Source organism: Hyperolius riggenbachi, chromosome 9 (genome assembly GCF_040937935.1).
Source record: "Hyperolius riggenbachi isolate aHypRig1 chromosome 9, aHypRig1.pri, whole genome shotgun sequence".
Lineage (NCBI taxonomy): Eukaryota > Metazoa > Chordata > Amphibia > Anura > Hyperoliidae > Hyperolius > Hyperolius riggenbachi.
The window spans coordinates 67561638-67587407 of NC_090654.1; the positions used below are offsets into that span (position 1 = coordinate 67561638).

General features: G+C 45.7%; 1 protein-coding gene across 1 annotated transcript in view; it reads right to left on the reverse strand.

Moving 5' to 3' along the window:
• The window catches only part of DOCK3 (dedicator of cytokinesis 3), a 377696-nt gene that overhangs the window by 319560 nt on the left and 32366 nt on the right, over positions 1-25770 (reverse strand). The window contains 1 exon segment of the mRNA XM_068252991.1: positions 1229-1312. Within this exon segment, the coding sequence (XP_068109092.1) occupies positions 1229-1312 (84 nt within the window).

The window sequence follows — 25770 nt, forward strand, 5'->3', positions numbered from 1 at the left end:
TCTTTCCCAGGGTCAGTTAACACCGTTCATGACAGGAAAATGTCAGAACACACAGTGAAGTGCGGCTTGCTACTTATGGGACTTCCCGATTTCGCAAGCATTTTCGTTGACAATAAAGGTTTTTTTTTTCCTTTAAATTCCTGTTTATTATTCAGGCACATGACATTTGCAAGCATGGAGTATAGCACTGTGGCTCTAATTGTGAAGGTGCAGGAATATGAATGTCTGTAGAATATGGGGCACCCAAAGTACAAAGGCGCACATCCTGATGAAGCTCTCAAGTGGGCGGGCGCAACATGTCGATGGATGACTGCAAATCCCTTGGCCTGTAAGCGCTCCAAAACAGCAGCATCTGGGACAGCGTGTATGGGCGGGTTAGCATTCGCTCCCCGACAGAGCACAAGCGTGCAGAACGGGTTGAGCTGATAAGTTTACCGCTGGAAAACGTTGGCCATATTCTGAGGCAGAACCTGATGTAGATTACCTTGAGGTGGCCCGGATCCAGATGATCACTGGACGGACTAATAGAAATCATTACAGCAGGTGGTGAGATTACTGTATGCCAGTACATGTTTACCCGAGATTGCAAGCTGAAGAACTTTCATACTTGTCTGTGCCTGCGCAAGCTTTCTCCCCCTCTCTGAAGATCTGGAGTCTTGGTACCAGTAACAGAACGGGTGTATGAGTGCGTGATGTGTGGTGATGAGTATGAGTGAGTGCTCGAAAGTGGCCAATTTTCATTGATTTTAATTGGTTGGTCTGTTTGTTTTTTGTACTATTCCCCCAATAAAACTGATAATTGTAATTTTTCAATACCTATGAGAGATCATGTTTTCATTATAATAATTTTTGCACCCAAAGTACAAAGACATTAATCTTGCCAAGAGAATTTGGTCAGTTATCAACGTTCTTTAATGAAAAATCAACATATTATAGCTTGATTCTTGACTATCAAGTAAAGAAAGGATTAAAATCGCATGGGGGAAAATGTGAATTCGCATGAAAACACATATACAAGTACACGCGAATTCGCATACACTTCTGAATTCGCATGCGCTTTTTTCAATACGAATTCGCCTAGGTATAGTGGAAGCGGGCCATAGTGAATAATATTTGTAATGACAAAGGTCAGTCACGCTGGTCACTTCTAGAGCCAGTATCAGTAGGCTGGAGCTGGCAGAAAATGAAGAGTACAGCAGCAGGCAGACAGCGCCCCTCTCTGGCTCACCTTCACATCTCTCCAGAATATGGACGGTTTCTCCCAATTCCAGAGTCAACCCCTGCGGCACCGATCCCCGGAAGTTGGATATCACTGGAAGAGACACAGAGAGGCAGAGTTATTATTCAGGAACTTCTTCTCCGATCACCAATGAGGTCACAGCAAACAGACAGTGACAAAAAGCGCTGGGTATTTTTAGCATGCTTGTTTCTCTGGCAGGGAGCGGGTGAGACAGCTCTGCGTTACCTCGGTGTCACCGCCCCGGTGGCTGCTATTCTGATGTGCCACCCAGCAACATGGAAACGCTCAGTGAGTCATTGTCATGCAGTGTGATGCCTCTTTGTGAGAAAGATTGTAAAGTGTGGAGCCGAGATACGACACTACAACCGTGTGACACACAAACGCCTCACATTTTCCAACCACCCAAACTAAGAATTACCTGAAAGTCAAAACTACATTCTGTCACTGTTTCTCCAGTCAGTTTGTGTCTCCTCCCTGCCCACAATGGTGACATTTCCCTGGAGGAGTTTGTGTCTCCTCCTCTCCCACCACAGGAAGATAATCCCTGCAGTAAGTAGTGTCTCTGCCCCTCCCACAGTACAGATACTTCCCTGCAATAGTGTCTCTTCCCCTCCCACAATGGTGAGATTTCTCTGCAGTAGTTTGTGCCAACCCCCTCCTCTTACAATGGTGATGGTGAGACTCCTCCAGTAGTTAGTGTCTGTCCTACTACCACAATGGTGAGATCTCCTCCAGTAGTTTGGTCTTCTCCTTTCTTCCCAAAATAGTGAGATTGTCCTGAAGCATTATTTTGTCATTTCCTGTCCCACAATGATGGCATCACAGTAGTTTGTGTGTCTGCCCCTCCCACTATAAGGAGATATGTGTTATAGTAGTTTGTGTCTCCAACTGCTCAAAGAAAGAAGGTGTTCTCATACTTGGGTTAGCTAATTGTTTATTAATTTTATTGTAGCAGTGACCAGTGGGTTAGCTAAGGAGCTATATGGGCCCTGGTGCAAGTTACACTGGGCCCCCCAGCACTCTATACATGACAATGGTGCACCAAAACCTGCCAAGGACAACCACAGTGTCCGGAGGGGGATGGGGAACCGTGTGTTAATGATTACTACTATTTTAAGCATCAAAGTGATTATTACCAGCACAAGACCAATAGAGAGCTAATTCTGAGATTGAAAGTGGACCTGAACTCTTGCACAGGACAGAAGGAAACCACCCTGTATGTATTTAGAGAGTTTAGACTGTTTAACTTCCCCTCACTTGTGTCTAATCACAAGTAGTAATTTGATCTCTCCCCTGTGTTGCATGACTGCCATGGCAGATAAGCTCATTTGAATTTATTTCAGAATTTGTATCAGCTGTAACAAAGACTTTTTTTGTTTAAAGATGATTATGCTGATGCATATCTTTTATGGAAGAGATCGTTCTGAGTTCAGGTCCGCTTGAAGGAGGGCCCCCTTGGTGCCCCTCTGGCCTAAGGGCCCCAGTGCGGTTACAACCTCTGCACTTCCTATTGCTACGCCACTGGCAGTGACCCCATGAGACAGCTCTGTAGTGTGTGTGGAGCAGTGACTCCATGAGACAGCTCTGTAGTGTGTGGAGCAGTGACCCCATGAGACAGCTCTGTAGTGTGTGGAGCAGTGACCCCATGAGACGGCTCTGTAGTGTGGAGCAGTGACCCCATGAGACAGCTCTGTAGTGTGTGGAGCAGTGACCCCATGAGACAGCTCTGTAGTGTGGAGCAGTGACCCCATGAGACAGCTCTGTAGTCTGTGTGGAGCAGTGACCCCATGAGACAGCTCTGTAGTGTGTGGAGCAGTGACCCCGTGAGACAGCTCTGTAGTGTGTGTGGATCAGTGACCCCATGAGACAGCTCTGTAGTGTGGAGCAGTGACTCCGTGAGACAGCTCTGTAGTGTGTGGAGCAGTGACCCCATGAGACAGCTCTGTAGTGTGGAGCGGTGACCTCATGAGACAGCTCTGTAGTCTGTGTGGAGCAGTGACCCCATGAGACAGCTCTGTACTAGTGTGGAGCAGTGACCCCATGAGACAGCTCTGTAGTCTGTGTGGAGCAGTGACCCCATGAGACAGCTCTGTAGTGTGTGTGGAGCAGTGACACCATGAGACAGCTCTGTAGTGTGTGTAGAGCAGTGACCCCATGAGACAGCTCTGTAGCGTGGAGCAGTGACCCCATGAGACAGCTCTGTAGTGTGTGTGGAGCAGTGACCCCATGAGACAGATCTGTAGTGTGGAGCAGTGACCCCATGAGACAGCTCTGTAGTGTGTGGAGCAGTGACCCCATGAGACAGCTCTGTAGTGTGAAGCAGTGACCCCATGAGACAGCTGTGTAGTGTGTGTGTGAAGCAGTGACCCCATGAGACAGCTCTGTAGTGTGTAGCGGTGACCCCATGAGACAGCTCTGTAGTGTGTGTGGAGCAGTGACCCCATGAGACAGCTCTGTAGTGTGTGGAGCAGTGACCCCATGAGACAGCTCTGTAGTGTGGAGCAGTGACTCCATGAGACAGCTCTGTAGTGTGTGGAGTGGTGACCCCATGAGACAGCTCTGTAGTGTGTGTGTGGAGCAGTGACTCCATGAGACAGCTCTGTAGTGTGGAGCGGTGACCCCATGAGACAGCTCTGTAGTGTGTGTGGAGCAGTGACCCCATGAGACAGCTCTGTAGAGTGGAGCTGTGACCCCATGAGACAGCTCTGTAGTGAGTGGAGCACTGAGCAGTGACCCCATTAGACAGCTCTGTAGTGTGGAGCAGTAACCCCATGAGACAGCTCTGTAGTGTGTGGAGCGGTGACCCCATTAGACAGCTCTGTAGTGTAGAGCGGTGACCCCATGAGACAGCTCTGTAATGAGATCAGTCAGCCCATAGGACTGGTGGCTTCTATAATCACATTCTCCATGAGACGTCTGTGGTGGAGCTGTGGCCGCATGGAATAGATGCATATTGTGAGGCGGTGACCCAGCAAGACAGCTGCGTGCTGTGAGGTGACCCTGCTCTGAGTCTGACATGTTTCTCATGCTATCAATAACCTGCAATCCATTCCGGCGTCTGCAGGTAGTCTGTACGGCTCTGTAAATGGACTGCGTCAGCGCCATGTCTCTCCCCCGGTGACACGCTGACTGCTGCAGTGCTAACCCCTTCACTGCTGGAGCCTAGTGCAGAGAGCACAGAGCAGCGAGTTCCCCTTACCCCAGCCAGGAGGACCCCACACCAGGGCAGGAGGAGCAGCTCACCTTACCATTACAAGAGACACCAGTCCAGCACTGCAGACACTGATGTCTGTGCCACATTGTCAGCCGATGACAATACTCTGCTATTCCCGCTCCCCCTCTCTATACATGTCTATAGGCTCCATTGCTGCATAGGTCTGTCAATACTAATCACTGGAATTAAGGGCCAGTAACAGGAGTGGGAGGCATTCTGGGCAGACGTAAATACGTTTAATGACTTCTACTTCATGACTGTGGTGATTCCCTGAAAATGTTTTCTGTTCCCATCATTGATAAGGTGCCCATTAATGGTACAATTTTTCTTCAGATTCGATTTTTGGTGGATGTTTTATGTAGTTCCTCATAATACATAGAAGTTGTGAGATTGTACAATCAAGATTGTATCCTTTATGCTTGGTACACACCATACAATTTTCTTGCAGATTTATCTGCCATATCGATTTTTTCCAACATGTCCGATCTGAATTTCGATTGATTTTCCGATTGCTTTCCATAGAAGTGAACAAATCGATCGGAAAATAGATCCAAATTCAGATCGGACATGTTGGAAAAAATCGATCTGGCAGGTAAATCTGCCAGAAAATGGTATGGTGTGTACATAGGATTATGGGCACCTTAAAATTGACATACAACACTCGATGGCTACCAGATCAACAATCAGATAGATTCCTCTCTGATCAGAGAGGTATCTATTACCTTCCCACACAAGGCACACACGATTCCAATAGATTTAAGCATGAAATCTACCAAACTACCGCCTCCCAGGGAGACACATAACACATGGGGGGGGGAGAGACTGGCCGGGGGTCTGTCGGTAGTCGGGAAATCAAATGCCACTACTGCTGTACACCCAATCAAACCTTTTCAAACGTGATCTTTCCAGCATGCCAGATCGATAATGTAGATTTTGGCCAGAAGTAGATAGAAACGATGATCAGGCAACCACGTCTGGCATTGATCTCTGCCAAATTCAATCATGATCAAATATGTGGGATATCAATGCCGCAAATCGAATACATAGTTAAAAAAAATCAATAAAAACGGAGAAAGATTAAATGAAGAGTGTAGTTCATTAAGAGCCCTTTTCCACTGGCAACGTTGCCTTCCCAAAACCGAATTACATACGTTTTTGCAGCGTTCCAGAAGACGTAGGGGCCACCCTGATTATCACTGTAATCACTGCGCACATTCTTGACGCAAAGTGATATCTACCAAAGCGCAATCGTACTACCTGCTGCAGTCCTGTGATTGCGCTTAGGTAGTAATCTATAAGAGTGCAGGAAGATTGCATAGCAAGCGCAGTACTGTGCAATTTTCCTGCGATTTCCCTATGCGACAAGCTCCGCCCCCTAATCTCCCCAAAATCCTAATCACGCTATACATGATGACAATCGCCCTGAAAATCATGACACATCAGACAGGAAACTGCATTTAAAAACGCTGTTTTTCAGAATCAGAATTGTAGCGCGTTTGGAATCGCAATCTCCAGTGGACAAGGGCTGTAAGAATCCACTTTCAATCAGTTTATTAAAGGAATACTGTAGGGGGGTCGGGGGAAAATGTGTTGAACTTACCTGGGGCTTCTAATGGTCCCCCGCAGACATCCTGTGCCTGCGCAGCCACTCACCAATGCTCCGGCCCCGCCTCCAGTTCACTTCTGGAATGTCAGACTTTAAAGTCTGAAAACCACTGTGCCTGCGTTGCCGTGTCCTCCCTCCCGCTGTTGTCATACACTCCTCGTGCCATCAGCAGGAGTGAGGACACGGCAACGCAGGCGCAGTGGTTTTCAGACTTTAAAGTCTGAAATTCCAGAAGTGAACCAGAGGTGGGTCCGGAGCATTGGTGAGTGGCTGCGCGGGCACAGGACATCTGCGGGGGACCATTAGAAGCCCCAGGTAAGTTCAACTCATTTTCCCCCGAACCCCCCACAGTATTCCTTTAAATGCCATAACTTTTGATCGATTTATTAAAAGATATTGAACATTGCTCACAACCAATCACATTGTCCTATTATGTTTTGGGGAGGGAACACACTTGCATGACCGTTTTTAGATGCAGGTTAACACCGATCTGTAAGAAAATGTAAATCCGGTGTTTAGGATCCATTTAGAAAACGCGTAAATAAACATACACAATGCCTTACAAGTATTATGTGACAAAGACCTTCTACACGGATTTAAAAAAAATAAACTCTGTCATTAATATGCTGATGCTCTGAGAAGAGCTTATTGGAAAACTGGAGAGAGACAAAATAACAATAGCTGTGAAGTTGTTTCGTAACCACCAATCAGATTCCTTCTAGCATATTTTGATGAAGTGAAAGATGAAAGCGGGTTAGTCGCTGATGGGTTGTTATGGCAACCTCTCATCTTCCATACTCCTTTTCATCAGTCTGAATACAGAACCTCAGCAATAGGAGATGATAAATGGAGAGGAGTGGGTAGTTTGCTTGCAGAGCTCTCACAGAGGACTTGTGGTGTGGGGATGGGAGTCATTGCCATTAATAAGAAACCTACACTTTGTTTCAATGGTCCAAAAGACTTTATCTGCAAGAGACCAGGTGAATTTCAGAAGGTCAAATACAACCTGAAAGCAAACCTGTGGGGGAAAAAAACTTTAAAGTGACACTGAAGCAAAAAAAGAAAAAATTACATAATGAACTGGTTGTGTAGTACGAATAAATACTAGAACATTAGTAGCAAAGAAAATATTCTCATATTTTTATTTTCAGTTATATCGGTTTTTTTATAACACTGCATCATTCTCTAATATTTGCAGTTTACACACTACTCAGCATTCTAAATGATTTTACAGAGCAGGCTAGTGAACTTTTGAACTTTCCTCTGCAGAACAAAACACACAAAAAAGCAATACAGTGACAGACACTTGAGATAATAAGCTTCAGAAGACAGTGGTCTCTGCGGCTTTGAATGTCGTGGAGAGATCAGTGGCTCTTTTGCATAGATAACAAATGGAGTTTATTAACTATTCCTGTACTGGAAACAAAATTAGACTCATGTCTCTGCTCCTGATGTTTTATTTCTTAGCTGTACTACACATACAAATCATTATATCATAAGTTTACTTTCACTTCAGATTCCCTTTAAAGGACAACCGAGGTGACGTGTGACATGATGAGATAGACGTGTATGTACAGTGCCTAGCACACAAATAACTATACTGTGTTCCTTTTTTTCTTTCTCTGCCTAAAAGAGTTAAACATCAGGTATGCAAGTGACAGTTTCTGTCCGGGTTGGGACTTGGTCGGACTATAGCGTAGCCCGGCCCCTCACTGATAAGGAATTACAGCCATAAAACACTTTCCTTGCAGACAATGACTTGTAAGAGCAGGAAAGAGATAAAAATAGTTAATATTTCATAGATTTAAGCTCTTGCATACTTCAATTCATGTGTCATTGAGGAAAGAAAATGAAACAGTAAAAACTTAAAAACTAGATTTAAATACAAAATAAAACTGCAGGATATCTAAAAAAAAGGTAATTTTTAGAAGGAGGATAGATAGAATTGTTTATCTCATCAGTTTATATTTACTTCAGATGTCCTTTAACCACTTCGGTACCAGCAGCCTCTGCCCCTTTAAGGACCAGAGGCTGCTGGTACACTAAAACGCTGTATCCCGACGAATCGCCGCAATAATCCGTCACTCCCGCCGGTCACGCTGCTCTGTCCCCGCCGCAGGCTGCTCTCTCTGCTGTCCGTATGACGGCAGAGTGCTGTGCGCCGGTCAGGAGCCGCTTTCATTGCCTCCTGACCCTGTCACTCAATGTAAGCCAATGTGATTGGCTTACAGGAATGACAGTGCCAGGAGCCAATGAAAACAGCTCCTGCCCGGCTCACAGTGCTCTGCCGTCATAGAGACGGCAGGGCAGCTAATTGCGACGGGTGGAGAGCGGCGGTGTTGGGCTGGGACGCGCGGTGACTGCGACGTAGAGTTTACGTCCGGTCAGAACCGCAGCGCCACCCGCCCGACGTAGATTTATACTGTGGCGGTCGAGGAGTCGTAGTAACTTTGGGTATCTGGAGTCGGAGTCTGTGATTTCATAAACTGAGGAGTCGGAAGATTTTTTTAACGACTCCACAGCCCTAATTTTTGCCATGTTTTTAGCACTAAGGTATCCTATTAAAGCTATGTACGACGGTACATAGCTTTAATAGATTGTTGCGGTGCCATAGACCCCAATGCAAATGCCTCCCGCACGATACCACTCGTATCGCTTAGCAACGTATGCAGTGTCTGCATCACCTTTGCATTGTCATTACTACTTCCGAGGCATCGCGTCGCACCATGGGTAGTGTGTGGTCAGACTAATGGCCACTGCGACAGGGAAGCCTAGTGCAATGCATAATGTGTGAAAGGGGTCTGAGTTTTGTGAGCCGCCTATCATCAGGAAACTACAAGGAGTAAAGCTACGTACTCACCGCCCGACAGGTCCAGCAACATCCCCTTGGCGACGGTCATCAAGCGACGCCTCTTCCTGCACACGACGCCACGCGGCGTTACACAACGGGGAAATGGGAAGTAAGCTATTGCATTACTTTGCGCGGAGTCGAAAGAGATCTTAAAAGATCCAATCCGGCGTGTCCTTCGCATAACGATGCGTGATTGCCGCGGGGGGGGGCAACATAGTTTACAGAGAACCTGAACTGAGTCAAAAGTCAAAATAAACACAAACACGTCATACTTACCTCCTAAGTAGTCTACTCATCAATCTCTTTCTCCTCTCCTGCGTACTATTTGTCCACTGTGATCAATGGAATTCTCTGTCCTCCATTTTGAAAATGGCCATTATCCCATAACAGCTTCCTGGTCAGCACACTAGTAAACTGTAATATAGCCCACTTGAGCCATAGGGAAACATGGACGTTACCTTGCACATTCAGTTGTAACTGACAGCAGCTGATATATAACTGACAGCAACTGGTATATTTCAGTTCTGACAAAATATTGTAAGAACTGGAAGGGATCACTGTAAGAAGAAAATAGTGAACTTCTGAGAGGAACTGACAGTAAGGTAAGTATGTAATATTAATTTGCGGCTACATCATGTGTTTATTTTAAATAATTTTACTCAGTTCAGGTTCCCTTTAACATGTTTTCGTTAAACGATGTTGCCCAATGTCGGGTAACATCTCCGCAAATATCGCGCCATGGGTATGGGCCTTAAAGAGACACTGAAGCGAAAAAAAAAATATGATATTATGATTTGTATGTGTAGTACAGCTAAGAAATAAAACATTAAGATCAGATACATCAGTCTAATTGTTTCCAGTACAGGAAGAGTTGAGAAACTCCAGTTGTTATCTCTATGCAAACAAGCCATTAAGCTCTCCGACTAAGTTAGTCATGGAGAGGGCTGTTATCTGACTTTTATTATCTCAACTGTAAGTGAACTGTTTACTTTTCCTCTGCTAGAGGAGAGGTCATTACTTCACAGACTGCTCTGAAAGAATCATTTTGAATGCTGAGTGTTGTGTAATCTGCACATATTATAGAATAATGCAATGTTAGAAAAAACACTATATACCTGAAAATAAAAGTATGAAAATATTTTCTTTGCTGCTAATCTTCTAGAAATTATTCATAGTACACAACCAATTCATTATATCATATTTTTTTTTCGCTTCAGTGTCTCTTTAAAGGGACTCCGAGCAGTGCAGAAACTATGGAAAGATGCATACCATTTTAGTTTTCGCTATTTTCACGATCAAAATCACGGCAAACGCGATTTCGATCACGGTTTATGTGTCATTGGAAAGAGGAGAAAGAGAGCTTCAAAATGGTATGCATCTTTCCATAGTTTCTGCACTGCTCGGAGTCCCTTTAACATCTTTCTCAAACCTGTCCTTTTGACTCCCCAACGGTGCATGTTTTGAAGGCAGCCTCACCTATTTACTATAGTTTTTACAAAATCTTTTAATGTATGATTGGTTTAAAATATCAACTACAAAATGCATGTAACCCCCCCCCCCAAAAAAAGTGGCTGTAATGGCAGTTAGTCGTTATCGGTGGCCGCACTGCTTTGTAAGATTACCCGTTCTAGACTTATTTTTAACTTCTTTCATTTTTCCGAACCTTGTTCTTTTCTCCCGGAGAAAATCACATTTTCCAGTAGGCGATCTCCTTTTTAGTGATGTTTCCAATCTACTCCTTCACTGTACAGAAATGGCATGAATGGTATAATTCCCAGGAATGCCACCTATTCATTGAAATCATAGAAGTAGAAAGGACAGCCTGAGCACGGGAAGGGGACATTCAGAAAGATCTCGATTGCGGAATAGCTGGAGCATTTCAATCAGTGTCCTTGCAAAGCAGACACGCGATTACACATTCCCTCCAGTGCCCCATTACACAAGCATACAAAGACACCCACACGCTCGCCCCGCACACTGACGCTACACATGAGAGTCACATGCTGCCAACGGGGGTGGCACAAGCATATTGTTCCCAGAGCTCCAGCCAGTAAGAGAGATAACAGTACAGCTAAATACTCACCACCCAACGGAGGAAGGTGGATCCAGCGACATCCCCCTGACGACAAGTGTTCTGCGATCCTTTTTCCGGGCTGACGGGTATGCTTGATGGCACACGACAGGTGCAAACGGGAAGTCAAGCAATTGCGGTACTTTGAGCAGAGTCATTGCTGTAAGTACCTATAAGTACTTTAAAAAACAGAGTTTCACTTACCTGGGGCTTGTGCCGGCCCCCTTCAGATGTCCTGCGCCCACAGCCAGGACAAAACGATCCTTCGGTGCCCCGCCGTGGCTCAGTTGAGTTTTTGGTGACTGAGCCTGTTGTCGGCCACTGCACCTGCGGGGCCCTGGCCTTGTGCGTCCTCATTCGCTCTCCTGTCGCCGGGAACATCCAGCCCAGGTGCAGTACGAGGTTTTCTCAACTTGCCAGATGGCGTTAACTAAACTGAGCGAGGGCGCCGGACCGGAGGATCGTTTTGTCCTGGCAAAGCACAGTATGTCTGGCAGAAGCCCCAGGTAAGTGAAACTCTTTTTTACATACAGGTAAGTACTTACAGGAAACTTACAGATTTCCTTTAAAGATCTAATATGTCGTGATGGTCGTTATTGTCGCACGACGCTAAATGACATTCGCGTTATCGTGCGCCTGTATCCACATTGCGGAAACATTCGCTTGTCACTCAAAGTATCGCGGGTCGTGGGAAACAAACGTTGAGAAAATCGCATTGTGGGTGCGGGCCTCACATGAATAGGTCCTGCCACACCTGTTATCTCTATAGACTGTACATGCTAACTACAGTCGTTCCAATTTTAGGGAACTACAAGTTTCAGTATGCCGTGGAGAGAGGCCTTAGTATACTTATAACTTGTATAGTTAAGGTCTTCATACATTACTCGATTTCCATGTTCGATCGACCTTTTTCTGATTCGATCATTTTATCCAATTGATGTAGAACTGATTGTTCTATTATGCTTCAATGCAAATTGGTTGATATCTGCCTGAATCAACAAAAATTCTCGATCGAGGGTAAAAAATATTGGTTGATCACAAAGGAAATCGGCTGAAGTTCACATGATTTCAATAGACACAATTGATTTCTGGTTTCAGCGCATGCATAAATACTATTATAAACACCCCCCCCTTTCCACAAGCAACATGTTTGATCGATTTACAGTGGATTGCAAAAGTATTCGGCCCCCTTGAAGTTTTCCACATTTTGACACATTACTGCCACAAACATGCATCAATTTTATTGGAATTCCACGTTAAAGACCAATACAAAGTGGTGTACACGTGAGAAGTGGATCGAAAATCGTACATCATTCCAAACATTTTTTATAAATCAATAACTGCAAAGTGGTGTGTGCATAATTATTCGGCCCCCTGAGTCAATACTTTGTAGAACCACCTTTTGCTGCAATTACAGCTGCCAGTCTTTTAGGGCAGTGTTTCTCAACATTTTATTGGTATGTACCCCTTTTAAATCCCTGTACTCACCAAGTACCCCCTGCCATAGTAAACATTATCTTTAGTACCCCTTGACAAATATATGTTTAATCATAGTACATAATAATTGGTTCTAAACAATTTCCAAGCATTTATTATTGCTTCTAATTAGCTAAAATACTAATTTGGTGTTGTTAATATAGGATTTATCATTTTCTAAAACTCTAAATTTGTTATACTTGGTTAATTATATCAAGCCAAAGTACCCCCTGGAACCATTAGAAGTACCCCCTAGGGTACGCGTACCGCATGTTGAGAACCTAGGTTTTAGGGTATGTCTCTACCAGCTTTGCACATCCAGAGTCTGAAATCCTTGCCCATTCTTCTTTGCAAAACAGCTCCAGCTCAGTCAGATTAGATGGACAGCGTTTGTGAACAGCAGTTTTCAGATCTTGCCACAGATTCTCGAGTGGATTTAGATCTGGACTTTGACTGGGCCCTTCTAACACATAGATATGTTTAGTTTTAAACCATTTCATTGTTGTCCTGGCTTTATGTTTAGGGTCATTGCCCTGCTGGAAGGTGAACCTCCGCCCCAAGCTCAAGTCTTTTGCAGTCTCCAAGAGGTTTTCTTCCAAGTTTGCCCTGTATTTGGCTCCATCCATCTTCCCATCAACTCTGACCAGCTTCCCTGTCCCTGCTGAAGAGATGCACCCCCCGAGCATGATGCTGCCACCACCATATTTGACAGTGGGGATGGTGTGTTCAGAGTGATGTGCAGTGTTAGGTGATGTGCAGTGTTAGTTTTCCGCCACACATAGCGTTTTGCATTTTGGCCAAAAAGTTCCATTTTGGTCTCATCTGACCAGAGCACCTTCTTCCACATGGTTGCTGTGTCCCCCACATGGCTTGTGGCAAACTGCAAACGGGACTTCTTATGCTTTCTGTTAACAATGCCTTCTTGCCACTCTTCCATAAAGGCCAAATGTGTACAGTGCATGACTAATAGTTGTCCTATGGACAGATTCCCCCACCTGAGCTGTAGATCTCTGCAGCTCGTCCAGATTCACCATGGGCCTCTTGACTGCATTTCTGATCAGCGCTCTCCTTGTTCGGCCTGTGAGTTTTTAGGTGGATGGCCTTGTCTTGGTAGGTTTACAGTTGTGCCATACTCCTTCCACTTCTGAATGATCGCTTGAACAGTGCTCTGTGGGATGTTCAAGGCTTTGGAAATCTTTTTGTAGCCTAAGCCTGCTTTAAATTTCTCAATAACTTGATCCCTGACCTGTCTGGTGTGTTCTTTGGACTTCACGTTGTTGTTGCTCCCTTAGAGGTTCTCGGTGTTGTTGCTCCCTCAGAGGTTCTCTTAGACAACCTCTGAGGCCGTCACAGAGCAGCTGTATTTGTACTGACATTAGATTACACACAGGTGCACTCTATTTAGTCATTAGCACTCATCAGGCAATGTCTATAGGCAACTGACTGCACTCAGATCAAAGGGGGCCGAATAATTATGAACACACCACTTTGCAGTTTTTTATTTGTAAAAAATGTTTGGAATGATGTATGATTTCCGTTCCACTTCTCACGTGTACACCACTTTGTGTTGGTCTTTCATGTGGAATTCCAATAAAATTGATTCATGTTTGTGGCAGTAATATGACAAAATGTGGAAAACTTCAAGGGGGCCGAATACTTTTGCAAGCCACTGTAGCACATATAGAGGATAAAAAGGCGCCCTTATTGTATAAAATACGTTAAAAACAACTAAAAAGAAAAAAGTGCCAACAGTCTCTAGACCGCTAACTTGGGGTTTAGCGGTCTAGAGACTGTTGGCACTTTTATTGGCCTGAGGAAGCGGGCTCAGACCTGTTAAACGCGTTGCCTGTGCTCTGTTATTAAAAATTCTTTATATAAGAGTTTCGTCTCTGAGGTAAGCCACCTCACTTTTTTCTTTTTAGTTGTTTTTAACGTATTTTATACCACCAGGGCGCCTCTTTATCCCCTATATGTGCTAAATCCACCCCTCAACGTCCCCCGTTGAAGGGGCATAAGCATTAGCCATGGTGTTTTTACACGAGCCTAGTGCTTCTTTTTATCAAGGAGAGCGACCAGCCGAGGTCCTGACGGACCACCCCGAGTGGAGTCGGGTTCATTGTCTCCACCTGCTGCCAGTGGTCGGTTGCCCCTAGCAACCCACCTTTGTGAGTAGACCTTTTGCTTAATTCTTTCTAGAAATGGTGTTACTTTGACATACTGCACCATTGGGCTCCCATTTTCTCTCTTGTATCTTTTGCTCCAGGGTGTTCACACACCCCATCCACTTTGTGTTTGATCGATTGGTGAAGGAGAATCGCCAGGATCTCGCTTACAGTGTGTGGGCCACTAGTCGATGTACTATCGATCGACCACACTGTGTCATTGAAGATCATGATGGCCACACTTGTTTTATGTCCCTTGTGACATGGACCCCAAGGCCGTGAAGGTGAGGCAAGGGAAGGGGTGTGAACATTAGGAGGCCTCATCAAAGTTTCGCAGGGGGGGCCCCATGAATTGTAGTTACGACACTGCAACTAGAACATTCAATTGCCTGATAGGTTGACCATTGGTTGCCTTGTCTGTACCAGCCTTTATATTTCTGGCCCTTTATGCCATTTTGGCAATCAATGAATGGTTCATGGTCAATTCCAGGCCTACCCAGATCCTCTGATTTCTCCCCCTAAGCCTGTGTTTGTGTTTCTCAAACCTGTCCTCCTGACTCCCCAACGGTGCATGTTTTGCAGGCAACCTCATCTATGCACAGGTGGGGCAATTAGTGTCTCAGCTAGGTGCGTTCCATGTCACCTGGGCACAGGGGAGGTTGCCTGTAAACTATGCATCGTTGGGGAGTCACAAGGACAGGTTTGAGAAACACTGCACCATGCGCAGCTGCTGTTTGCAGCTTTTTTTCATTTGCATGACTTGACTTTTCGCTGCATGCGAGAGAGCGTTCTGTGTTTCATCCAGGCGAGTCTCCAGATATTTTTCCGTGTAAATGCTCACAGTGCCACGGCTCCAAGAGGGACTTTTCCACATAATTTGCCCTATTACTTCCGAGCGCAGAGCAGCCAAAGCTAGGACAGGTCCCCATTTGCACTCAGTCTCGGTGCTGCAGCTCTGCGAGGCAAGGGTTTCCATGAATTAAGGTCAGACACAGCCTGGAGAAGGCTGAGAACGGTGAGGGGGAGGAGAGGGATAGCTTGGTTGGGGGATTATTTAATGCTGATTTGATTATAACAATCATGTTGTCCATTCCTGTTCAGGCCTAATCCTGGAGAGGAACTCTTTGGTTTTGCCATGGTTGCCTTGGCCTTCCTGTTTACCATCACCACGATCACTCCCCACAATACTCTGCGTTAGGGCACAAGACACCAACACTAATTCTGTACATGTAATTCTGTCCTGACTGTACATTACCCTGAATTAATGACCTTTGTGCTGGCTCAGCAACTCTGCAGCTGCTCTGTTAACCACTTCTGAGCAATCCATGTCCCCAAGGGAAGATAAGAGGTTATTCTACGGAAAAGTCCATCACTCAGCACTCCTGGGGCAGCCGGCTCATCAGACATTGATGTCCCTCCTGTGATTCATCAGAAAAGGCCATATAATCTGCATTGCTGAGGTCTGCATAGCTGCAGAGGTCATGGGAGCCACCTGTACTCTGTAGACCACCAGTCGCTGAAGAACAACAAGTCCCAGCATGGCAGGTGGCTGGCTGGAGATAATGGCACTTGTAGCTTCTTCACAGCTAGAGGGAGACAGAACTGTACGTTGCTGGGTTCCCTCTATAAAAATAATTGCATTGGCTTCCTGCGTAATCACAGGTCTGCACGTGTGTAGGGGGGCTGGTACCTTTCCCAGGCTGCCTGTTTAGAGGTGGAGATATACAGAGGCAGCACATATAGGCAGTATTTACCAGATTAGGCAGGGAAGATGTTTCCAAATACAAGTGGAAAGGAAGGAGGAAGAGACTGGAAAAAAAGTTAAAAAAAAAGTGGGGTGGTGGAGAGGCGGAAGAGAGAAGAAACACAGAGAGAGAGAGAAGAGACAGAACAAGAGGAAGAGACAAAAAGAGAGACAGAATGACAGTAAACGAGAGAGAGAGTTACAAGACAGTGACCAAGAAGCTCGGGGTGACCCAAAACCACAAGGAGCGTATATGGGACTAAAAGACCGAAAAGCCCTCCTACTAAAATGCAATGTTTAGGTTGGTTTGCCTTCTTAAAACAAAAGGAATTTACAATAATTCAGCTTTAAGTGAACATCTGTGGTTACCCACAATGCACTGCTACTGAATATGCAAATTATCTCTATGCCCCGAAAGCCAGGGTAGTATCCAGAACCGCTGGTGTATAGCAGCGGTTCTGGATGCTAGCCTGGCTTTCAGGGGCATAAAGAGATAATTTGCACATTCAGTAGTAGTGCATTGTGGGTAACCACAGATGTTCACTTAAAGTGAACCTCCGGACTAAAAATCGACTCAGCAGCACTGAAAAGGGTTTGTGTTTCTTTAACAGTTTCACAGCATCAGAACTTTGTTTCTCTTATACAAGCCTCATTTTTAGCTGCACAGAAGAAAACTGCCCAGGCTTTTTTCCCCTGATGCTGTGCAAAGCATGATGGGATTTCTGATTTTGTTGTTCTCTGTTTTGATGCATTTTTTTTTCCACATTTTGAATTTGACATTTGAAGCCTAGCGTGTGCAGCTAGGAGGGGTAATTAGGACACAGGACAGTTGGAACTGTGTCTCCTGCTCCTTGTCACCTCCTTTCAACAAAAAAGATGGCTGCTCCCATGACAAAGATGGCAGTCCCCATGAATCACAAACATTTGCCTGTTCTTTTAAAAACGGGGTGGGTAAGAAATTATATTACCTATCTATTCTAATTAACATAACTAATGTAACTTGATGACAGTATGTTTGTTTAGGCTGAAGTTCCTCTTTAAGGGCTTTTTCACACTACAGGCAGCAGTAAAAGGCTTAAACGCTGCGTTTTGGCTGCTGGTGTTTTTAAGGCGTTTTCAAATCGTTTTTAAGGTGTTTTAACGCCAATACATTAGTATCATTTGTATTGAGAAACGCAGCGGTCAGCCCTAAAAAAGCTCCTGGGAGCTTCAAAACGCAACACTCCAAAACGCAGCGTTAAGTGTGAAAGGTAAAATGAAAGTCTATGGACTTTCATTTTACCTAGGAAAACGCCAACTTCGGCTGTGGCGTTAAAGCGCTGAAAAAGCCCTCTGGTGTGAAAGGGCCCTAATAAGGGTAGGAACACACTAGGCAGAATCACATATGCATTTTCCATAGCACATAGTGGAAAACGCATATGCGATTCTGTCTAGTGTGTTCCTACCCTAAAGCTGAATTATTGTAAATTCCTTTTGTTTAAGAAGGCAAACCAACCTAAAGCCCCATCTACACCATACAATTTTTTGTCCGATTTGATTCATTGATTCGATTTAATCCAACATGTCTGATCGGAATTCGATTCGATTAAATTTGCCATTGTTTTTAATCGAATCCCGATCGGACATGTTGGATTGAATCAAATCGAAAAAAAAACAAAACATTGTATGGTGTAGATGGGGTTTAAGAGTTACAAAAGACAGACTGAGAGGAAGCTAGAAGAAACCTAACATAAAGAGAGCAGGCAGGAAAGAATGGGATAGAGAGGCCTGGAAAAATCAGCATGAAAGAATCTGGAGGCAAGAGAGCAGAAACAAGTAAGACAAAAACATTTATATCACTCCAGGGGCGTGACTACAAATCATGGGGGCCCCTGCAAACCTTTGATGGGGCCCGCCAATGTTCAAATCCTTTTCCTTGGTGGCCCTCAAAGCCTTTGGGGGTCCATATTGCAAGGGCCATAAAACCAGTGTGGACATCATAATCTTCACACCAGTAACGACTGTAGCCAGAAAAACACCTGACCCGAAGAATGGACCTCTATTGGTGGTAGTGAAGTAGTAGTTGGGGCCCCCTTACAGCTCTGGGCCTTCCTGCAGGTGCAGAGGTTGCTCCTTCTAGTTACGCCCCATATCATGCTTTTCCCTTGGCGGACTCGAAAGGTGGCCATACACTTATAGATTTGCAGCAGATTCCACCATCAGATAGAATTCTGGCAGATGCCTGTCAAGTCCAATCTGACAGGACTCTATCTGATGTGTGCCACTGACTAGGAACAGATTTCCAATAGATTTCAGAATAAAATCTGTTGTATATCAATCTAAATGCATTATTGGACCATTAGATCCAATGCAACTCTATGGGCCATCAATCGACCTAGATCAAATCGATCGAAATCGCAAACCGCAAATCGATCGAATAGGAAATTTGCTAGAATCGATTTTTGATTGATCGATTCTATAGAATCTATCGATCATTTGATGGCTGAAGTCGACCAGTGTATGGGCCCCTTAAAGGAGTTATCAGGCTTTTTAAATGAAAACAAGTGCTACTTACCCCGGGGCTTCATCCAGCCCCAATCTCCCAGCATGTCCCTCGCCGCAGCTCTGCCGTCAGCCGTTCGCCTTCTCTTCCTTCCAGTCCTCGGCAATGACGTCAGGCCGACCTGGAGATCAGCCTGTACTGCGCCTGGGTGAGCGGCTCTGTCAATCACCACCACGTGGACCGGAGCATACTACGCAGGCGGAGCTGCGGCAAGGGACATGCTGGGAGATTGGGGCTGGACGAAGCCCCGGGTAACTAGCACTTATTTTCATTTAAAAAGCCTGATAACTCCTTTAAGTGTCTGAATAGATGCTGCCTTACTGAGCAGGAAGAGCCAAGATTTGCTCCCTGGTCTCAGAGGCAGAGCCCTTAACCATTACATACAGCCACTGAGTGGGGTAAGAAAGATGATAAACGGAGTAGAAGAAGGAGATAAGAGAATGAAGACAAGAATTAAGTGAAGGATAGATAACATGCCTCCCAATTTTTTGAGAGAAAAAAAGAGGGTCACTCTAGAGCAGGGGTCTTAAACTCAATTTACCTGGGGGGCCGCAGGAGGCAAAGTCAGGATGAGGCAGGGCCGCATAAGGAATTTCACAATCGCGGCGCATCGCCACCTCTGCCCGCCCCTCTCACTCTTCCATCACAGAGAGGGGTGGGGATAGGCGGCGATCCGTGCGGCGATTGACGTCAGGAGGGGCAAAGCTGAAGCTGAAAGCTCTGCCCCTTCCAGGAAATGCCGGCGGATTGCCCCCCGGGCGATTTGGGGGCTCTGCAGCCCTCGTTTAGCGGCGGGGATGCCGCGGATTACTTGGGAGCACTGAAGCGAACTATAAGGAAGCTTTTGCCGGCGAGGGCCACATAATATTGTATCGAGGGCCGCAAATGGCCCACGGGCCGCGAGTTTGAGACCCCTGCTCTAGAGGGTCACTTTAAGAAACACCCCTGCCACACCCCTAACCCTTCCCTCGCGGCCCTCACCACACCTCTGCCACACCCCTAACCATGCCCTTGCCACACCCCTAGTCACTCATACCAGATAGAATTCAGATGCAAAAGACACAATTTTATAATGCGGACCACCCTGGTCTTCTCTATCATCATTAGTTCTACTGCATTTTCACATTTTAAAATAAGAAATAGAGCAATTTAAATGATAGAAATAACATTTAGAGTCTATTAAACACATTTTTTAAAAGAAAAATACATATATTTTGGCCCTCTTCCAACACCTATACAGTTCCCTGATGTCTAGTGTTCCTCCCTCCTCTATACAGTTCCCTGGTGTTTAGTGCTTTCCCCCTACCTGCCCCATATGGCTTCCCTGGTGTTCTAGGGCTTCACCTCCAATATAGCTTCCCTGGTGGTCTAGAGTGGGCCAAACATAATGCAAAATGGGGAAATCACTAGGGAGCCAAATTTAATGGCCGGGGTTTGTCATGCATGTTGTAAGCAGTAAAAGAATGACAGCACACTGCCCTCCCAGCCAGAGGAGCACACTGGTGACAGGGTTTCTGGTTGAAACATTGTCAGACTGAGCCCGGGTGCAGCAACAACCCATGGGACCCATCAGTAAAATTACCATGGGGCCCCCACTTGGCATCCACACCCCCTTGTGTGGCAGCTTACCAAAAAGACTATGGTGGAGGGGAAGCTTGGCATTCTGCTTGTGCCACATTCCATGTTGATGCTTTTCTGCCAAAGCAACACTGGGGCAGGAAAATATTAAACTGCTCCACTGCGCTACTCTGCAGAGAAGGGGGAGGAGCTGCCATCAATGTTCGCTGTAGTTACACCACTTAACTTGAGACTGTTCATTAAATGTTAAGTCTTAATAAACTATTTGGCCCACCGCATCCGCTCAGCGGATCGTTCAGAAACAGCCTTATCAGTCCGCCTGCAGCGCGTACACACGCACTACTGTTGGCTGAAAGTCCGCCCAGCGGGAGGGTCTGACGGACCCGTCGTTGCTGGATGTAGTGCGTGTGTACGTACCTTTAGACTGGGTTTTTTATTTTGGCCCCTCACATGATTGAGTTTGACACCCCTGCTCTAGAGGATACAGCACTAAGTCACAGCAGGCCTAAGCCAGCCATAAGTGTGATCAGGTGACTTGCACAACACAACATAAGGCCAGGGTATCATTAGACATTAGCCATTAGCCATAGCTCTTGGTTTGCTTAAAGCTTTCAGCACAGATTAACCTAATTAGATCCTCTTTACAACAAAGGAATTGTCCCTCCCCCGCTAGTATTAGGAATAGTCTCAACTACTTCCACTATTCCTAGGAAACACTGTGCAAGAATGACACACACAGGAAGGGACCGAGGATGGATTCCAGGGACAAAGAGCACTATTCTTGCTTGTACAAGACTGCATTAAGCTAAGAAATTGCTCTGCAAGAGTGAGGAAACATTTTACACAGCACAAAATGGCTCACAGTTGACCCCTATTTGGCTACAGTCATGGTGCCCTGTCTGCTGCACAGGATACACATATCAAAGGCTGGCCCTACTGGTTAGATATTGCCCATAGCTCTTTCTATAAATTTAGATAAATTAAATCCTTAAGTATCACTATCCACAGGCCCAGTATTTATCCTTTCCAGATACAACCCATGGCCCAGTATCACTTCTTTCTAGGTCCAAACCCATTGCTCAGTATCACTTCTCCCTGGGTTCAACCCCATGTCTTAGTATCACTTCTCTCTAGACAGAACCCATAGCTCAGTATCACTTCTCCCTAGATACAACCCATAGCTCAGTATCACTTCTCCCTAGATACAACCCATAGCTCAGTATCACTTCTCTCTAGATAGAATCCATAGCTCAGTATCACTTCTCCCTAGATAGAACCCATAGCTCAGTATCACTTCTCCCTAGATACAACCCATAGCTGAGTATCACTTCTCCCTACATAGAACCCATAGCTCAGTATCACATCTCCCTAGATAGAACCCATAGCTCAGTATCACTTCACCCTAGGTAGAACCCATAGCTCAGTATCACTTCTCCCTAGATAGAACCCATGGCTCAGTATCACGTCTCCCTAGATACACCCCATGGCTCAATATCTCTGCTCCCTAGATCAGGGGTAAGGAACCTATGGCCTACAAATCAGTAGAGGTTGATTCACTAAGCTACACTGCTCAAGCAGCACAGCTTAGTGTGGCAGCGCAAGTAACATTTTTAAAGTAGGCACGCTACTGCTGCAGCGTGCGCTACTAACTTACTTGTGCTCCCCCCAAAACTAACAACGGCTGCTCCAATTGTCCCACTCTGGACTCTGTCAGGTCCAGTGACTTTGTAGGACGAGATCCTCGGACTCTGATCAGGCCAATAGGCTGACTGTCACTTGACAGGCAGCCTATTGGGCCAAAGTGAATCAACCTCCAAGTCAGCTAGCTAATTGTACAAGCTGTTAGTCAGTATTTCTCCTGTCTGGCTCTTGGGGAAATTGCTGATGTTGCTGAAACCCAAGAGAAGCTGAGGATGTGCCTGACACTGCCCCTGCCTGGCGGATCAACTGTATACACATCACCATGGCAACAGGGACGTAAGCCATACTGTCCCAGTTTGAAACATATTGTATGGTTCTCACCAAATTAAATTTTAAAATATGTGGCGTTTATGGCTCTCTCAGCCGAAAAGGTTCCTAACCCCTGCCCTAGATACAACCCATGACTCGATATAACAACTTCCAAGATACAGACCACAGTATAGTGTAACTTCTCTGTATATACACTCCACAACTCATTCGTTTTTCTCAGATATCCTCTGAATTAAAGTCTAGTATAACTTCTCTCTAGATCAGGCATGGGCAAACTTGGCCCTCCAGCTGCTAAGGAACTACAAGTCCCACAATGCATTGCAGGAGTCTTACAGCCACAGTCATGACTCATAAAAGGCAAATGCATTGTGGGACTTGTAGCTCCTTAACAGCTGGAGAGCCAAGTTTGCCCATGCCTGCTCTAGATGTACCTCCATGCTCAGTATAATCCTCTCTCAATAAACTCTTCTGCTCAACATCTCTCCTCTTTAGAAACACCCTATTGATCAGTTTAATTTCTAACTAGATACACCCCATGGCTTAGTACAGCTTCTTTGCAGATACACCCCAATGCTCTGCAGTATATGACTCCTCCCTGTATTACACCCCAATGCTCAGTATCACTCGCCCCTTTTTCTCCCCAATATTCAGCATCACTCTTCTATCAACCGTCTCTCCCCTGAGATCTTCTAAACATTTTATCTCATCTCAGGCTCTTTATTAATCTTCAGAGGATGAATAGAAGCTGATTAATCTGCAGCGTCTCATCTTTCAGCAATAAGGCGGCAAGTAACTCATTAACTGGCATCCTAATTAGTATGCACTTATGTTAATTACGGAGATGCGAGCAGCGAGCCCACGTAAACCCAGCACAAAGCCATCTCTGGTCACACAATGGTTAAGCGTCTCTCATGCAATAGAAGTCATATAAATAGCAGTGCAGGTTTACAAGACAAACCACTTATTGATTTGCGGCATTTTACTACAGCAGACGTGCACCTCGCACCAGAGGGCAACTACCAAGGCGGCAGGCTGCGGGGGCATGCTGGGACTTCATGTTCCTCCTGCACAGGAAATACCTCTGTTCAGGGGTGTAACTAGACTTAATAGGGCCCCCCTGCAAAAATGATAGCATGGGGCCCCTATTGGTCAACAAACCCCATTTGGGTCACCTGATCGGGAGCCAGTGAACGGCTGTGAAGCAACGTCTGGAAGCAGGAAAAAATCCTGCACATGGTTTTTGTGAGCAAACCAGAAGGTTTTTTTTTTGCTAACCTCAAGTGGCTACACTTGAGGTTGGGGAGAGGAAGTAGGGCCCCCCTGCAATGGCAGGGGTCGCAGGGGTGATTGCTATGCCCATGCCTCTGTTCAACCACTCTCCTCTCACAAGAAGAATGTGGGCAGACATGGGCGCAACTACAGGGGAGCAGCGATTACAGGGGGGCCCCTACTCACTTTCCATTCCGCCGATAAAGGGCTACAGTCATGGGTGTAGCAATCACCCCTGCAACCCCTGCCATTGCAGGGGGGCCTGGAGGTCTTGGAGGCTCCTCCTCCTCAAATGCAGCCAATTAACAGAAAAGCTCCTGTTCGCTCACAAAAACCATCCCTTCCAGTGCCACCTCCTCCTGAGTCCTGCCATGCAGAGTAACGTAGCTGGAGAGAATAGTTTTTACCTGCTTCAAGATGCTGCTTCACAGCAGAACACTCTCTGCTGCCATTCGCTGGCTCCCAATCATGTGACACTCATGGGGTCCGGGGATCAAGGGGGCCCCATGTTATCATTTTTGCAGGGGGGGGGGGGGGCTATTTAGTTTAGTTACCCCCCTGGCTACAGTTGTTATGAGTTTGAAGATCATGATGGCCACACTTGTTTTATGACCTTTGTGAGATGGGCCCCAAGACCGTGAAGGGCACCAATAGGAGGCAAGGGAAGGGGTGTGAACATTGGCGTGGCCTCATCAAAGTTTCCCTGGGGGGGCCCCATGAATTGTAGTTACGCCACTGTGGGCAGCCCTTGCATTAGCTGTTTTACCAGTTTTGAGTGTGAACAATGATAGCAATACGAGTCCCTGTTACATAAAAATAGTATTCAAAAGCCATAGCATGTTGAGGTGATCACTCAGCAGCAGTACACATGAAATAATACACTGAACCTGATTTACTAGAGCATCGCCGGGCCAGAGATCATCAGAGGTCATGTGACCCTTCAAACTTGGCCTGGGATTATAAAAGATAGTCTGCTGCATGACTGGCTACAGATTAGCCTGGAGGGCAGGGAGCCAAACACACAGTTAAAAAAAGAACTTGCTTAGTGGAACGTGCTGTCAGATCGTTATGCCTAAAGAGCCAGAAACAATCTACGGTTACGCACATCCCATAATGCATAGGCAACAATTTTAGATGCTAGACCACAAGGATGGGTGGTGCCATAAACCTAAAATAATAGGTCAACGTTCCAGTTAAAGCACTATAAATTATTGTTTATCTTATATTGCTGTCACAAACAAAAGCTAGTACAGATCTGACAGGTTTTGGACTAGTGTATCTCCTCGTGGTGTGTGTTTTTTTCTTTTCTTCAAACGCACTTACTGGCAGGGCCGGATTTAGGCCAAGGCCACTTGGCCATGGCCTAAGGTACCACAGGAGCAAAGGCACCAAAGCAGCAGGCTAAACTGGTGCAGAATTTGCAAGCTTGCAAATGCTGCAATGTAGGGAGATCAGCCGAGCGCCTGACCACGGTACTCTGCTGCTAGCTGCTTGTGCAGTGGCCACCTTGCTCTCTGTGCACGTTTGCATTGTGGCCGACAGCTACTGACAAGCTGCTGCTTGCTATTTTTGGCAGTTGGAAACAGCTGTAGACGGAAGCTATTTCCCACAATGCAATGAGGGTCACAGACAGGAAACTGTCAGGACCATGGTCATCACAGTTTCCAGTAGGAGGGGCTTCACCACCATATCAGCCATACAGAGCCCCCTGATGATCCGTTTGAGAAAAATAATAGATTTCTCATGTTAAAGGGGGTATCCGCTACTGATTGGGATGAAGTTCAATTCTTAGTCACGGTTTCTCTTTAAGCATAGTAGTTCAAATGTTATGGTCTGGGGCTGGATTGCTGCATCATGATCTGACAATGGGCAGTTCACCTTCACAGGTTCCATGAATTCTTAGATTCTTAGTGGTGTCAGAGGTTGTTTGAGGACAATGTGAGACCTATCACAAAACTAAAGCTCACCTGAAAGTGGACCGTGCAAACTAACAATGACACTAAGCATTTAAAAAAAAAAAAAAAAACGGAAGAAAGATGGAAAAAA